General features: G+C 33.4%; 1 protein-coding gene across 3 annotated transcripts in view; it reads right to left on the bottom strand.

Annotated features, from left to right (window-relative positions):
- Positions 1 to 3,080: 3,080 nt before the first annotated feature.
- The window catches only part of LOC100206373 (filamin-B), a 55,077-nt gene continuing 40,346 nt past the window's right edge, over positions 3,081 to 17,811 (bottom strand). For all 3 annotated transcript variants that reach the window (XM_065800769.1, XM_065800772.1, XM_065800770.1), the window contains exons 12-20: positions 16,934 to 17,389; positions 14,705 to 14,992; positions 14,022 to 14,551; positions 13,503 to 13,671; positions 13,225 to 13,392; positions 5,752 to 12,555; positions 4,743 to 5,572; positions 4,281 to 4,467; positions 3,081 to 4,115 (exon numbers count right to left, since the gene is read on the bottom strand). In XM_065800769.1, the coding sequence (XP_065656841.1) occupies positions 3,418 to 4,115; positions 4,281 to 4,467; positions 4,743 to 5,572; positions 5,752 to 12,555; positions 13,225 to 13,392; positions 13,503 to 13,671; positions 14,022 to 14,551; positions 14,705 to 14,992; positions 16,934 to 17,389 (10,130 nt within the window). In that variant the 3' untranslated portion in view covers positions 3,081 to 3,417. The remainder of the gene's footprint in view (positions 4,116 to 4,280; positions 4,468 to 4,742; positions 5,573 to 5,751; positions 12,556 to 13,224; positions 13,393 to 13,502; positions 13,672 to 14,021; positions 14,552 to 14,704; positions 14,993 to 16,933; positions 17,390 to 17,811) is intronic.

Raw genomic sequence — 17,811 nt, 5'->3', positions numbered from 1 at the left:
CAGGCTACAATCATCGCAATTTTTTGCAAAGTATTATTATCCGATTTTCAATTTTTTTAATAGAAAAACCAATTGCTTAATTAGACTATAAAACTAAGTGCAAAATATGAACGTTGCAAGTCTTCCCGATTCTATGTTATTTATATTTAAACTTTTATTTGACAAAAACAAATGGGCTATTATGTGCCTTTTATGACAAATGAAATAGTATGTGAAATATGAAAAACGAAAATATGAAATATCTGGCTACATTTTGCAAGATGATTATAAACTTGAATAGCTTTTTAAAAGGTTTTGCATTATCAAACGAGTTATAAAAAAGCCCATTAGAAAATACACCTACTAAAAAACAATGCTCAGTGGAATATATATTATGGAGCTTATAGAGTAGTCGAGGCAAAAAATGGCGACATGTCGGAAATAATACTCAAAAAATACACAAAATTTTTACTTTTTTTAGTCATTTTAAAATTATTCTTACAGATCTATTTTATTATTGATGGAAATTTATTTACACGAAAAAAGTTCCCAAATTTACAAATGTTTATCTTGAAAAAATGATGAAAATCTGTTCGTGCCGACAACTGATTTCCTTTTCCTTGGTGTAATTTGTTTAGTAATTTGTCAACACGTGAAGTAGTTACTTATCCTGAACAGTCTTATTAAACAAATGCTATAAAAGTTTAAACTAATACCACGTGATCAGAGTTTCTGTTTAAAAACTAAGGGCAGCCATTTTAATAGATTTTTTTATTGACGGGTGTAAATTTAGAGTTTGTCGGAAACTTGCATGGCTCGCTGATTTCTGCGACCTCTTTGATGTAAAACAATAGGTTGCACGTCCATATCTTATAGTTCCATGGTAATAGATAGAGAGTGTCATACCCCCGACACCACCTTCCCTTCTCGCTGGCTCCAATACTATATATCACTAATATGAAAAGGAAAATTTATAGGCAATGTATAATAAAATCCAATTTTATGAATGTTACTTATCTGGGATAATTTTTCCTATGTTGCTATTTTAAGCCTTTGAAATAGGGTTGTTATCAGAAAGATTTCAAAGATTTTTCGAAAAAAATCTTTCAAAAGGGTATATACATTTAGTATTTATTTTTATTCGTAACGAATATATAGAAGCATTTAAATTTGTCAAAGAAACTTTCGCAAATAATACTTCTGAAAATTAGACTTTCGCAAGTTGCTATTTCAAATAATGCTCTTCCAAAACATCCAAAAGTTTCACTTTCGAAAGTAGCACTTGAGAAATGAGCGCTTTCGATAACTACGTTTCGAAATCTTTAAAGGAAGTTTATTCGCCTAACTGCAAGAAATGTGAAAACAAAATATCTGTATATATCAAACTGTTTTTAATAAAACTTTATCTTCAGTATAGCAACATATTAAATTTTTACTAGTTTGTTTTTTCAAATAATGATCAAAAAATTTATTTCGAAAGGAAAACTTTTGAAAAATCCACTTGAAGAACGGTCACTTACGGAAGAAAACTTGAAATTCGTCATAAAAACAAGATTGAAATGTTCCATTTAAAAAAATCCGTTCAATGAACTAAGTAATTAAATGCTCATTACTCATAAGTGTCAATTATCGCGCATGCAAATTTTTATGAAGTAAAAAACTGATATTATTTTTTAACTGAGTCCTTTCGGTAGGTTTCAAAAATCTTCTTTCAAAATGAATCGATTAGCAAGTTTCTTTTCGCTTGTGATTCTTGCGAAAATTTTATTTTTTACCAGCGGTAAAATATAAAATTTTTGTATATTTCTTTACCAGCGGCGTGGGCAGGATTTTTTTGATGTTTCAGATATGACCCTTTTAGGCATCGTGCGAACTCATAACTCAATAATGTTGTTAAGTCAAATGAAAATGTTTCTCAAAAAAATCGCGGTGATTGGAGCGTGAGAACGAAAATACCCCAACAAGTTCGCTTTCCAAACCCCGAATTAGAAGTTAAATTAAACTGCAGAATGTTAATTAAACGTTCAAAGGGTGCCTTTTTTGGATTCCGTGCCCATTGGGTGTTTATAAACAGTTGCAACAATCGCATGATAGTTGTATCAGAGGTGGGAAAAAATTCTAATAATCAAATTTGATTTAATACGTTACGAATTTGATTTGACTGGCCCCTATGAACCATATTTGGAACATTCAACCGCCACAATAATGTGCCATCGTGTGTGAAAATTTCGTGGCATAGGTTATTCATTTTTTAGTACTAAAGCTTGTTTTAATCGACTAATTTTAGTTACGCTAAAAAGTTAGTCGACTAAATTTATTTAGACTAAAAAGTTAGTCGACTAATTTTAGTTACGCTAAAAAGTTAGTCGACTAATTTATTTACGCTAAAAAGTTAGTCGACTAATTTTAGTTACGCTAAAATGTTAGTCGACTAATTTTAGTTACGCTAAAAAGTTAGTCGACTAAATTTAGTTAGACTAAAAAGTTAGTCGACTAAATTCAATTAGACTAAAAAGTTAGTCGACTAATTTTAGTTAGACTAAAAAGTTAGTCGACTAAATTTAGTTAGACTAAAAAGATAGTCCACTAAATTTAGTTAGACTAAAAAGTTAGTCAACTAATTTATTTACGCTAAAAAGTTAGTCGACTAATTTTAGTTACGCTAAAAAGTTAGTCGACTAAATTTAGTTAGACTAAAAAGTTAGTCGACTAAATTCAATTTGACTAAAAAGTTAGTCGACTAATTTTAGTTAGACTAAAAAGTTAGTCGACTAAATTTAGTTAGACTAAAAAGTTAGTCAACTAATTTATTTACGCTAAAAAGTTAGTCGACTTGTTTTAGTTAGACTAAAAAGTTAGTCGACTAAATTTAGTTAGACTAAAAAGTTAGTCGACTAAGTTCAGTTAGACTAAAAAGTTAGTCGACTAATTTTAGTTAGACTAAAAAGTTAGTCGACTAAATTTAGTTAGACTAAAACTAACCTTAACTCCCACCCCTATGTTTGATAGTTGTTAATTATAACTTTATTATATTTTACGGGTTTTTATATATATATACTGAAAATCCTGCATAAACATTTGCGAATAAATAAAAAAGAACGTAATTCCTATTATTATATTTACTATTATAAAATAATGACGTAATACTAAATGTAACATTCTACTAATGACTAACGTAACTAATAAAATTTTATATACAATACAAAAAACACAACAAATAAAAATTGTAATAAATATTTACAGGCCCTTTTGAGAGATATACCCGAAATCTAAACTTAAAACAAAACAAACAGAAAATCGCGAGCTCTCTTTTTTAAAAGCATGTTGTTGTTTTTTTTTATATATATTTTGCAACCAGAGTTAAGCCTTTTATTACAACACAGTTGCAACTTTTTGCGAGGCGGCTGGACTTTTCGGAAGTTTTTTAAATTTTAAAAATTATACAGTGACGTGGAAAGGTGAGCCAGGAATGTGTCTATCTCCCCATAATATTCTGATGATATAATCCCCTTCTTCAACTAAAGTATAGTTTATACTATAAATGTTACTTCCGGTATGAATAACATGAATTTCTTTTGCAGGAACCACCGGTCCTTCGACACCAACCATTATCGATCCACGGCCGGCATTACTTGCATCAACAGTAAATGTTGCTGGTTTTCCTATATTAGCACGATGTAAACCAGATCCGTTAGAAGTACACTTACTAGCATCACCGAAGACGGCATCGATTTCATCTTCGGACTCTACAATTCTTACTTTGTAAGGGCTATTTGGTATATGCTGTCCAGCAAAACGAATACTTATTTCGTATGTTCCACAGACAGTTGGGTTGTATATAACTTTGTATGTTCCATCGTCTTGTTCAACGCAATTCATTTTAACTTTAGCTGGCCCATCTATCGATAAAGCTAAAGCACCAGAGCCTGCGTCTAAAGCGTTTACAGTGAACTCTGCAGGTTTTGAAGAAACTCCTCCCTTAAGACCTTGTCCGTGTGCAGTAACTTTACTTGGATCGCCTTCAAGTCCACCAACTCGAACAGTAAAAGGTGACCCAGGTATGTGTTGACCGTCCAAATATACACTGACTAAATGATCGCCAAGCTCACGTGGTACAAAACGAACAGCATAGTTCCCTGATTAGAAAATAAATAAAAGCATTTTACACAAAAACAGGAGACATCTCTGAGACCCGTAAAAGATAAAGATATGAGATGTTTTGATGATATATTTACTTAGTAAAATCGTTAAACCATTATTAAACTAAAAATAAACTGTAGCTTTAGAATCGTTACACTTACCTTCTTCTAATTCAGCAACATTGCAATCAATCTGAACACCAGATGGAGATTTTACGGATGCGCTGATTTTACCTTTTTTTCCTTTCATTTGAACTGCAAAACTGGCTTGCTGACCTACTCTTAAAACTTGGTCTTTAAAACTCTCCATTGGCATAGTTTTACCTTGGTTTGCAGGTAATATGAAAACCTAGAAGATTAAATATATATATATATATATATATATATATATATATATATATATATATATATATATATATATATATATATATATATATATATATATATATATATATAAATACACACACACACACACACACACACACACACACACACACACACACACACACACACAAGTATGTATTTCACATTATTTCATATTATTGTATTTACAGTAATAATTTACACAAAAAGAGCTAAACTTCAACTTAAAGATATATATTTAACAAAAAATGCTGATGCAACCTTTGATGGACTTCCTGGAATAGCTTCATCGGCAAAACGTATGTGTACAGTATATTCACCTGTCTCTACAGGATACCAAGTTATATCACAAGAGCCATCTCCATTATCATTACACTGAATTTCAGCTTTAGCAGGGCCTTCAACAGCAACAGCAAGGCCACCTGGTCCTGCATCTCTGGTAATTACAGTAAATTTACAAGGTTGTCCAGCAATACCACCTTCAAGCCCAGGTCCATGAGCTTTGCAGGCTGGTGCACCACCTGATGGAGCTTCAACAAGAACTTTGAACGGACTACCAGGAATATGTCTACGTCTACTTCTGACATTCACTAAATGTTCTCCTGTTTCTCGGGGAACAAAGCGCACTGTATATGTATCTACTGCAGTTTCAATAACTTCTGCATCATCCTCTGTTCCAGATGGTCGGGTGACAGTGGCTTTTAAATCACCAGTGCCAGAAAATTTAATAACAAAATCTTTAGGTGAACGTGATTTACTGCTTGGAAATGCTAACATATCACTGAACATGTCATCAGGTGTTGACTGAACATCATCACTATGAACAACGTTTATTTCTTCTCCAATAGAACCACCAACCCTACATTTAAATGGAGAACCAGGAACATGATCATCAGCATATGTAACATTAATCAAATAAGTGCCAGGCTCTGAAGGTGTGTAGTCTACAGAACAGGTTCCATCATCATTATCAACACAATTAATATCAACTTTTGAAGGTCCTTCAATGGATAGACTAAGTCCTCCATACCCAGCATCCCGAGTGTCTACATTAAAAGTTGCTTTCTCTTTTGGATGTCCGTGTCGTAAACCTTTTTCAAAAATATGTTTATGATTACTTATTTTAATTAATTTAACTATACACATGCACATTAAAATACAAACATATTTAAGGGTTTAACAATATAAAATTTTAACTAAAAGTACAAACATTAAAAAAAAAAAAAGTTAAAAAAGTTAATGACAGACAAAAAATTGAAAAAATAAATACCTCTTCCAGTACATTTGACTTTAGATGCATCTGGTTTTGCAAATGCTATATCTTCAGGCTTGACCATAACTTCATAAGGACTAGCACCAACATGTTTGTTATTCATTTTTATATGAATATAATGCAAACCTGATTCTTTTGGTAAGAAAGATATTACAATGGTATTTTTTTCACCAGCTTGCAATTGCAGTGGTTCCTCAGAACCATTTGGTGCAACAACAGAGCCTTTTAATTTTTTTAGATCATCAGGCAAGCTTATTCCTGGTATTACAAATCCTACATCACAAGTAGGCTTTTTCTTACCTGCACCAACCATTATTTCAATTGGACTTCCATCAATATGTTTTCCATTACGCTTAATGGAAACTTTGTGAAGACCTGGTTCAGTTGGAAGAAAGTTTACAATAATATGATTTGTTGAATTTAACTTTAATTCAATTGGTTCCTCTTGATTATTAGGTCGGGTTAATGTGCCTTTTAAAAAGCGTAGATCTTCTGGTTTAACTACTAATTGTGAACTTAAGTCAACAGGATTTCCTACAACTGGTTCTTGAGCAGATGTTTGTGGTTCTTCAACAGTAATAACAAATGGCGATTTAGAAACATGTTTTCCATGCTTTTTAATTGAAATAACGTGTGGCCCTGCCTTCTCTGGAACAAAAATAACACCAATTGTGTTATTTTTGTTTAATACAAGTTCAAGAGGTTCTTCAGTGTGATGATCAGGTCGTTTTAAAGATCCAACTAAACTAGAAAAGTCTTCTGGTAATTTTATATCATCTATTGCTATATTTACTAGGCACTCGCTTCCTACAGTCAAAGCTTTACATGCCTCTTCATCAGCAAATACCTTAACAATAAAAGGACTTCCTTTAACATGATGTCCATTCTTAAACACATCAATTATATGATCACCTGATTCTTTGGGTGTAAATTCAAATGCAAGACTTTTATCTGGTTTAGAAGAAAATTTAATAGGTTCTTGGATTCCATTTGGTCTTGTAAGCTTAGCAGTAAGACTAGATAAGTCATTTGGCAAAACAATATCTGGTGTAGAAAATTCTACATCACACTTGTGCCCAACTGTAGGATGCTTGGGCCGACTAATATCTTCAACAATAACTTCAAAAGGACTTCCTTTAACTGGGATACCATGTTTTTTTACAGATAGTAAGTGCTTACCAGGTTCATCTGGAGTGAAAGAAAGAGCAAGCAAGTTATCAGGCGAAACACCACATATTACAGGCTCCTTTTTACCAGAAGGACGAGTTAGTTCTGCTGTGAGATTTTTGAGATCTGATGGCAATTTAACATCATCAATAGCTAAATTAACATCACAAGATGAACCAACCATTGGTTTATTGTCATCAGAATGATCAACAATTACTTCAAAAGGACTGCCTCTGACTGGACGGCCACTCTTCTTAACATCCACTAAGTGCTTACCAACTTCAGTTGGTGTAAAGTCTAATACCAAACTGCCATCGGGTGCTGCTTTGCATTTTATAGGCTCTTTTTTACCAGATGGTTTAGTCAGTTCAGCTGTCAACTTAGCAAGATCCTCTGGAAGTTTGACATCCTCAATCACTTTTTTCAAACCACAAGGCGAACCAACCTTTGGTTTTTCATCATCAGGATGATCAACAAATATTTCAAACGGACTTCCTCTGACAGGTCGACCATTCTTTTTCACTTCAATAAGGTGCTTACCAACTTCAGTTGGTGTAAAGTCCAATGCCAAACTGCCATCTGGTGCCATTTTACATTTGATAGGCTCTTTCTTACCAGATGGTCTAGTTAACTCAGCACTCAACTTTTCAAGATCTTCTGGAAGATGGACATCATCAATAGCTAAATTAACATCACATGGTGAACCCACTTTTGGCTTATCTCCATCAGCATGATCAACAATTACTTCAAAAGGACTGCCTCTGACTGGACGCCCACTCTTCTTAACATCAACTAAGTGTTTACCAACTTCTGTTGGTGTAAAGTCCAATACCAAACTGCCATCGGGTGCTGCTTTGCATTTTATAGGCTCTTTTTTACCAGATGGTTTAGTCAGTTCAGCTGTCAACTTAGCAAGATCCTCTGGAAGTTTGACATCCTCAATCACTTTTTTCAAACCACAAGGCGAACCAACCTTTGGTTTTTCATCATCAGGATGATCAACAAATATTTCAAACGGACTTCCTCTGACAGGTCGACCATTCTTTTTCACTTCAATAAGGTGCTTACCGACTTCAGTTGGTGTAAAGTCCAATGCCAAACTGCCATCTGGTGCCATTTTACATTTGATAGGCTCTTTCTTACCAGATGGTCTAGTTAACTCAGCACTCAACTTTTCAAGATCTTCTGGAAGATGGACATCATCAATAGCTAAATTAACATCACACGGTGAACCCACTTTTGGCTTATCTCCATCAGCATGATCAACAATTACTTCAAAAGGACTGCCTCTGACTGGACGCCCACTCTTCTTAACATCAACTAAGTGTTTACCAGCTTCTGTTGGTGTAAAGTCCAATACCAAACTGCCATCGGGTGCTGCTTTGCATTTTATAGGCTCTTTTTTACCAGATGGTTTAGTCAGTTCAGCTGTCAACTTAGCAAGATCCTCTGGAAGTTTGACATCCTCAATCACTTTTTTCAAACCACAAGGCGAACCAACTTTTGGTTTTTCATCATCAGGATGATCAACAAATATTTCAAACGGACTTCCTCTGACAGGTCGACCATTCTTTTTCACTTCAATAAGGTGCTTACCGACTTCAGTTGGTGTAAAGTCCAATGCCAAACTGCCATCTGGTGCCATTTTACATTTGATAGGCTCTTTCTTACCAGATGGTCTAGTTAACTCAGCACTCAACTTTTCAAGATCTTCTGGAAGATGGACATCATCAATAGCTAAATTAACATCACACGGTGAACCCACTTTTGGCTTATCTCCATCAGCATGATCAACAATTACTTCAAAAGGACTGCCTCTGACTGGACGCCCACTCTTCTTAACATCAACTAAGTGTTTACCAGCTTCTGTTGGTGTAAAGTCCAATACCAAACTGCCATCGGGTGCTGCTTTGCATTTTATAGGCTCTTTTTTACCAGATGGTTTAGTCAGTTCAGCTGTCAACTTAGCAAGATCCTCTGGAAGTTTGACATCCTCAATCACTTTTTTCAAACCACAAGGCGAACCAACTTTTGGTTTTTCATCATCAGGATGATCAACAAATATTTCAAACGGACTTCCTCTGACAGGTCGACCATTCTTTTTCACTTCAATAAGGTGCTTACCAACTTCAGTTGGTGTAAAGTCCAATGCCAAACTGCCATCTGGTGCCATTTTACATTTGATAGGCTCTTTCTTACCAGATGGTCTAGTTAACTCAGCACTCAACTTTTCAAGATCTTCTGGAAGATGGACATCATCAATAGCTAAATTAACATCACATGGTGAACCCACTTTTGGCTTATCTCCATCAGCATGATCAACAATTACTTCAAAAGGACTGCCTCTGACTGGACGCCCACTCTTCTTAACATCAACTAAGTGTTTACCAGCTTCTGTTGGTGTAAAGTCCAATACCAAACTGCCATCGGGTGCTGCTTTGCATTTTATAGGCTCTTTTTTACCAGATGGTTTGGTCAGTTCAGCTGTCAACTTAGCAAGATCCTCTGGAAGTTTGACATCCTCAATCACTTTTTTCAAACCACAAGGCGAACCAACTTTTGGTTTTTCATCATCAGGATGATCAACAAATATTTCAAACGGACTTCCTCTGACAGGTCGACCATTCTTTTTCACTTCAATAAGATGCTTACCGACTTCAGTTGGTGTAAAGTCCAATGCCAAACTGCCATCTGGTGCCATTTTACATTTGATAGGCTCTTTCTTACCAGACGGTCTAGTTAACTCAGCACTCAACTTTTCAAGATCTTCTGGAAGATGGACATCATCAATAGCTAAATTAACATCACATGGTGAACCCACTTTTGGCTTATCTCCATCAGCATGATCAACAATTACTTCAAAAGGACTGCCTCTGACTGGACGCCCACTCTTCTTAACATCAACTAAGTGTTTACCAACTTCTGTTGGTGTAAAGTCCAATACCAAACTGCCATCAGGTGCTGCTTTGCATTTTATAGGCTCTTTTTTACCAGATGGTTTGGTCAGTTCAGCTGTCAACTTCGCAAGATCCTCTGGAAGTTTGACATCCTCAATCACTTTTTTCAAACCACAAGGTGAACCAACTTTAGGTTTTTCATCATCAGGATGATCAACAAGTATTTCAAATGGACTTCCTTTGACTGGACGGCCACTCTTCTTAACATCAACTAAGTGTTTACCAACTTCAGTTGGTGTAAAGTCCAATAACAAACTGCCATCAGGTGCTGCTTTGCATTTTATGGACTCTTTTTTACCAGATGGTTTAGTCAGTTCAGCTGTCAACTTAGCAAGATCCTCTGGAAGTTTTACATCATCGATTACTTTATTTAACCCACAAGGTGAACCTGCTTTTGGCTTTTTGCTACGTGCTTTTTTCGTGTTGTCAGGTTCATCATCCTCTACTATAATTTCAAATGGACTGCCAGCTACTGGAAGCTTGTTCTTTTTCACACTTATTAAATGTTTTCCAGGCTCATGAGGTGTCCAACTGAGTGCTAATGATCCATTTTCTCCCATTTCACAAGGGATAGTTTCTTTTGTTCCACTTGGTCTATATAACTTTGCTTTTAGCTTATCCAAATCATCAGGCAACTTAATACCATCTATACTCAAGTCAACATCACAGGGGGAGCCTACAGTAGGACCTTTTTCATGAGGTACAGACGCTTCATTTACATAGATTTCAAAAGGACTGCCTTTAACTGGAATTTTATTTTTCTCAAGATCGATTTTATGTAATCCAGACTCTTCAGGTATAAAAGACAAAGCAAGTGAACCTTCACTGTCCATACCACATTTAATTGGTTCTCGTTTACCAGAAGGTCTAGTCAGATGAGCTTTAAGTTTATCAAGATCATCAGGCAGTTTTACATCATCTAAATTCATTGATATATCACAAGGAGAGCCGACAGTAGGACTATCAATTAAATTTTCAGAACACTCTACATCTTTTTCTATAACTGGAACAATATCATCATCATCTGTTAAAGAACTCTTTTTATGTTTTTTTGCTGGTCCAACTGCCACTAAAAACGGACTTCCTGGTACTGGTGTTCCTTTTTTTTTAATATCAATGAAGTGATCACCAGGAATTTTAGGAGTAAAATCAACAGCTAGAGTTTTATTTGGACCTTCTTTGCATTTCAGAGGCTTTTTTTTACCATTTGGATCAGTTAGTTCAGCTTCTAGATACTTTAAATCCTGGGGTAAATTCAAATCAGGAATAACTAAGTTAACACCACACTCTTGTCCGACTTCAGCACCTGGACTATCAACAATAATTTTAAATGGACTTCCTTCAATTGGTTTTCCTTTCTTGTTAACATGCAAAAGGTGCTCTCCAGTTTCTTCAGGTTTAAAAATGGCACTAAGCTTATCATCAATTACTTTCAATTTAACAGGCTCACGCTTTCCACTAGGACGTTGAAGTTCTCCCTTTAAATCAGGCAAATCACGAGGTAAGTCAAGGTTAGGTGTGTTTAACTTTTTGACACATTCTTCACCAACTTTTGGATTAGTTTCAGCTTCTTCAACAAGTATTGTGAAAGGGCTATCTTTGACATGTTTTCCTCGCTTTTTAATTCCAATTAAATGCTCACCAGGTTCACTTGGTATAAAATTGAACACAAGTGCTCCTTTTTCATCAACACTCAACGGAAGAGGTTCAGTTTTATGATTTGGACGAGTAAGTTCCCCAGAAAGCAGATCCAAGTCTTTTTGTAAATCAAGTTCAGGAATAACAAAAGAAGCATCACATACAGATCCAACTGTTGGTGCTTTTGGCTCATCAATAACAATGATAGAGAATGGACTACTGGGAACATGTTTTCCATCTTTTTTAACACTAATTAAATGCTCACCAGCTTCAGTTGGAACAAATGATACACTAATTGACCCATTCTTGCCAAGCTTAACATCAATTGGTTCTTCTTTGCCTGTGGGTCTTCGCAAAGTACCTTTAAGTTTACTAATATCACTGCTTTTACAAGGTTCAGGTAGATATAATTCTTTATCACAGGGTTTTCCCACTTTTGGATATTTGTCAGGTGATCCATCTACCATGACAACAAATGGACTGTCATCAATTTGTTTATTATTTTTAAACACTTTTATAAGATGTTTTCCTGGTTCTTCAGGAACAAAATTAACGGATATAACACCATCTTGAAACTTTTCAATTTTACAAGGCTCCTCCTTACCATTAGGCCTTCGAAGAACTCCTTTTAAAGCAGCTAAATCTTTTGCTGTGTCACAGCCAGTGCATTCTAAGGGTATGCAACTGTCTTTTCCTATAACTGGTTTTTCACGTGCAATAATTGGAATAGGTAAACCACTAATAGGTTTATTTTGTTTTTTAATATTTAAGAGATTCTTTCCAGGCTCTTCAGGAACAAAAGAAGCAAGAATGGAATCTTTTGGCCCTTCTTTAATTTCACAAGGCTTTTCTTTACCAGAAGGTGCTGAAAGTAAACCTTTCAAGTTTGGAACATCCTTGACATTAACTGCATCTGAAGACAAGCAAAGATCTGAGGGGTACCCAACTTCTATTGCTGGTTCATCTTGAACTACAACAGGATGGAAAGGACTACCAGGAACCTGATTGTTATCAAACTTAACAATGACATCATATTTGCCTAAAAAAAAAAAATTAAAAATCCTACAATAAAAAAACAATAGTTACAAATAAATAAAAAAAACTAAAATAAAACAATAAGTGTGAAATTATATTTAAATAGTTTAGTGATGAATGGCCATTAATTGACTATATCAATAAGACATGAACTTAAAAAAGAATGTTTCTAAATAAAACATGTATTAGCATAACCCAGATCCTTTTTTAAATTTAAATTATTAAAAACTATTAAACTAAATCTTATAAGTCATGGGTCTCTGTAAAAATTAATCAAATCATGTATCATCCAAAAGTGCGGAAATAAATCAGTCTAAGTTTTCAAAAATAACTTTGTCTTTTTTAAATTTTTTTAAAGGAATTTAAAAAAATTATGTTTTTATGGATATTTAATAATGGCGGTTTAATTTTGGGTTACACAAACATATTTTAAACAAAAATTTAATAATTAGAAACATTGATTCTTAAGTTTCATAACTTTATAAAATAAATTTTAATTCATTTGAATTAATTTCACGATTTATAATTTCTTCTTTTTCTTTTTTAAATATTCTTTATCTTTTTCTATATAAACTTATTAAAATCCTTGTTAAAATCTTTACAATAGGATATTCATGTTAACAAGTTTACTTTTTTAATAACATCAACATGCCAAACAATGTCAAAAACTAACCTTCTTCAACAGGTATATATGTAACTTCGCAGGTGCCATCACCATTATCAATACACTCAATATCAGCTTTACTTGGTCCTTCTACAGCCACCGATAGATCTCCTGGACCAGCATTTTTTGTATCAATAGTAAACCTTGCAGGTACGGCAACGACACCCTTCTTTGTTCCTATAAATGATATTATTGCATTGTTAATTAAACAAAGAAAACAAAAAAAAAAGATAAACTAATATTTATTTTATTAATAAAAAGATTTAAAAATTAATTTCTAGACATACCTTTACCGTAAACTTTAACTTTTTCAGGTCCTCCTTCAGTAACAGTAAATTCAAATGGGCTCCCTGGAATTGGAATACCATCATATGCAACATGAAGAATATACTTTCCAGTCTCCTTTGGTGTATAATTTAATATAAATGTACCATCTGGATTGTCCTTAACATCAACCTAAAACAAAAATATTGTTTATAACTAAAACAAAAATTCAATTAAGTTTTCAATGCAAAGTCTTTTAAATAAAAAAAACTTAACATTTTTTGACTTCACAAATCAAAATAATAAATTTCTTTGGGTCAGAAATAAATAATACAAAATAATAATAATAATAATAATAATATATATATATATATATATATATATATATATATATATATATATATATATATATATATATATTTGTAACAAGTTTGTAAACAAGTACTACATACTATTAAATTTCAAATTCATTTTATTTTATTTTTTTATTACCTAGTTTGTTATACAAAAATATTAAAAACATTACATAAACAAAAAAATACCTTTTCTTTTTTTCCAGAAGGAGTTATAATAAGTCCTGAGAGCTGAGCTCCTAAGATATCTGGAAGGTCACAACAATCAACTGGAGCTTCAAACTGTTGTTTAACGCATGGGCCATCTTCTAAAAGTTTTTCTAACACTGGTGTTTTAATATTTTCTAGCGCTGGAGCAGGTGTGGCATTAGCTTTAAATGGTGATCCACGCACTGGCTCTCCGCCAAACAATACTTCAATTTCATGTGGTCCTAACTCTTCAGGAGTATAATCAACAGCATAGATTCCTTCTTTTTCTTCGATTATATTAACAGGAATGTCTTTACCATTTGGTCCCTTAGCATTAACATTTACTTTACCCTTTCCAGCTTTTGTTGCATCAACTTCAAAAGGAGCTGGGAAACCAATATGAGGGCGTTTCAAGCCTGGTCCAGAACATTTAACTTTTGAAGCATCACCACCACTTGGTTCACCATTAACATTAAATGGAGCTCCGGGCACAGCATCGCCACCATACTTTGGTGATACTTGGTAGCGACCTAATTGTAGGTAAAAACATTTAGCTTTAAGAAATAATTATTTTTAAACAAAACAAATAAATGAAAATTAAAAAAATTGATATTCTAAATCAATTCATGTCAATTTCAAAAATTCAAAAATTTTTTTTCACTATAACAATAAAAAAATTTCACCTTTTTTATCAGGTACATATGAACAATCAAAAGTTCCATCTTTATTATCTTTTATTTGACATGGATATACTTTACCACCTGGTCCATTAACATCAACTTGAAGTGGTGCTTTGCCTGCTTCTGTTGCGTCAACAGTAAAAACAGCAGGGAAACTAGCAGGTACACCACGAGAGACACCAGCTCCTTTGCATTTAACTTTAGAAGCATCAAAATGCTCCACAGCACTAACTTTAAAAGGGCTGTTTGGTATGTGTACTCCATCAAACATTATATTGACATCATGTTGACCTTTAAAATAAAAAATAAATTATTTTAGAACTTTTAATAACACCCCTCTTCCTTTTTATCAACACACCTTCACATCTAAAGTTGCACATCTTCACATTTTCAGTGCACTAATGCATCCACAGGCTGATACATTAGTACACTGCTAATATAGATCAGTTCTCAGAATTAGGAAAAATAAGGCCGACCTCAAACAGTTAGAGGTCAGCATCATGTCAGGAAAAAAAAATTGACACAAAGAGATTACCATAAAACATAGAAATGAGGTCAGCAATATTATGCCAACCTCAAACACTTTTAGGTCAGTTAGGTTAGACCCTAATTCTGAGGGCTGATAGATTGACACCATATCTATCATAAAATTTATACTGTGTTGGCTTAAAAAACTTTTTTTAAGAAATATTTCATAAAGTACATTTTCCCAATAAATAATTTTTGAGAAAAAAACAGGCAGAAACATATGTACTCAGTGTAGTTAAGGCAATTTTTGAATTATTTGAATTCTTTTATTTGGAATAAGCATGATTTTGTCAGCATGTTATGTGCAAATAAGAGCTTTAGATGTGATAGGTTTTTACAATGTTTAAAGAAACTTTTCTCTTTTTTATATTATCAAAACTTCTTTACTAACCCTAATAGTAAACCTAAAAAACACCATTTTTGAGATCATATCTGCTCAACAGCATTAACTTAATTGTAGTTAAAATCTTTTCAAAAAATGAGTTAACCCACTATAGATCCTAGTTCTAATCTGTTCTGGTTCGTATTAATTAAATATAGTTGTCTAAATACAAAATTCCTATCAATTTTATCAAAAAAATTAAGAATTCCTAGCGAGAAAGAGCTTGTAATTAAGAAAAACAGATCATATTATCAAACTATGATGTTCATTTCACCTAAACAACGTATTTATTTAAAATCTTATTCAAATCTGGACAAGCAATAGCGATTTTTAGGAGAATTAAAAAAAAAAAAACCTTTGGTCTGGACTTTTTTGCCACAAATATTTTTATTTTAATGTTATGGCAAAATTTAAAAATTTATTTCATTTTAATTTGTTCACCTTATCATAATTCAGATACCTGATCATTTAATGGAAATGTCATGGTCAGCAAAATATCACACAGATGCTGTAAGATGTTAAAAATTTCCTTAACTTTACAGAGTAGGTGGAAAAAAATTTTTTTTTGATTTTAAATCTTAAGTTTAAATGTGACGCATCTGACCAAAACCAGGCGGATGTCGCTAGAGCAATAATTTTTGGAACGTTTTAAAGCAGAATATTATACCTTTTTAAATATGTATCACACTCAAAACTTAAAATTTTATACATGTGACTGGTTTTGGTAAGATGGGTCACAAATTAACTTTCCAAGGATAGAAAAATAGATTTATATATATATATATATATTTTAAGAAGTCATTAGGTTTTCAAAGTGAAAATGTAAGTAAAGTTTATAATAAAACTGTGTGAAAATAATGTTTTTCCGGACTACTGTGGACCATTTTTTGAAATAAAGTCAGAAACACAATGCAATCTTTAGTTTTTGAGTTTTTTTAATTAAATAAATAGGTATATTTAAAAATGCCTAAAAGGTTTTGGAGTGAAAAAGTTAAACAATTGTTTTAAAACTTATAGCCATAAGATGCGATAGTGGTGTAGTGGTAGACCACTCGCTTCGTAAGCGAGAGGTTCTGAGTTCAATTCCCACCACGTCCCTGGTAGTACCGCGCTCAACTTGTTTCTCCGCGCAGCAGCCTTGTTCGTCAAGGTTCGTGTTTCGGAGTTATAGAGTTGAGAGAGGGTGATAACCACAAGTAGCCTCCTCATCTGTAGTGGCCTTCTCGGCTTTGGGGAGGTGAATTATTAAAAAAAAAAAAAAAAAAAAGAGCTAAAAAGAACAACTACAAAAACTCTATTTGTCAATGTTAAAACTGTTTTACCTGTTGTAGTTGGAATGTAACTTATAGAAAAGGTGCCATCATTATTATCTTTGCAATCAATTTGTGCTTCTTCTGGTCCTTCAATTGTGAGCCCAAGGTTTCCAGGCCCAGCATTTTTTGTATCAATTGTAAACTCAGCAGGTCTATTTACAAATGCATTTTTAAGCCCTGGACCAAACGCTTTCACTTTAGATGGATCTGGTTTGTCCAATGCATTAACAGAAAATGGTGATCCAGGTATTTCATTATTGCCATATTTAATAGTAATCTTATGAGGGCCTGGTTCTTTTGGTGTCCATTTTACATCATAACCATTCTTATTGTTCTTAGCAACATTAGCTTTAACAGGTTTTCCTGCTGGTGAGTCAATTGAACATGATAGGGTACCTTCTCCAGCTTCAGGTGGACAATCAACAGTAAACTGATTTTCTTGACCACATACCGGTTCTTCAAAAGCTTAATAAAAAATCAATATTTTACAATAAAAATTTAAAAATTTATAAACAAGATGAAACTTGTAAAAAACATTTTCAAAATTCATACATTGCCAAAAATCATACATATTGCCAAAATCGGAATTTTTTTCGTAAAAAAAAATATTATTTGTCATAAAAAATAAAAAAAAGATCCTCAGTTTTTAATTTGGACAGCACCCAAATATCCTTGGCGCTGTCAAAAACGGTCTAAAATAGCCCCTATATAAATATAGCCCTCGGCAGGAAGAAATGAGTGCAAGAGCGGCAAAAAGCTCTCTTAAAACGAACACAGCAAGCTATGTGAGCTGCTCCTCTAAACTGCTTCTAAGGAGAGTTTTTGGTTTTTGCGAGAGTTATCTGTTTATACATTAAACAAATTGCATATTAATTACAAAATTTTGG

This window comes from Hydra vulgaris, chromosome 07, assembly GCF_038396675.1.
Source record: "Hydra vulgaris chromosome 07, alternate assembly HydraT2T_AEP".
NCBI classification, from domain to species: domain Eukaryota; kingdom Metazoa; phylum Cnidaria; class Hydrozoa; order Anthoathecata; family Hydridae; genus Hydra; species Hydra vulgaris.
The sequence above is the reverse complement of the archived record's forward strand: the minus strand, read 5'-3'. Positions and strand labels throughout refer to the sequence as shown.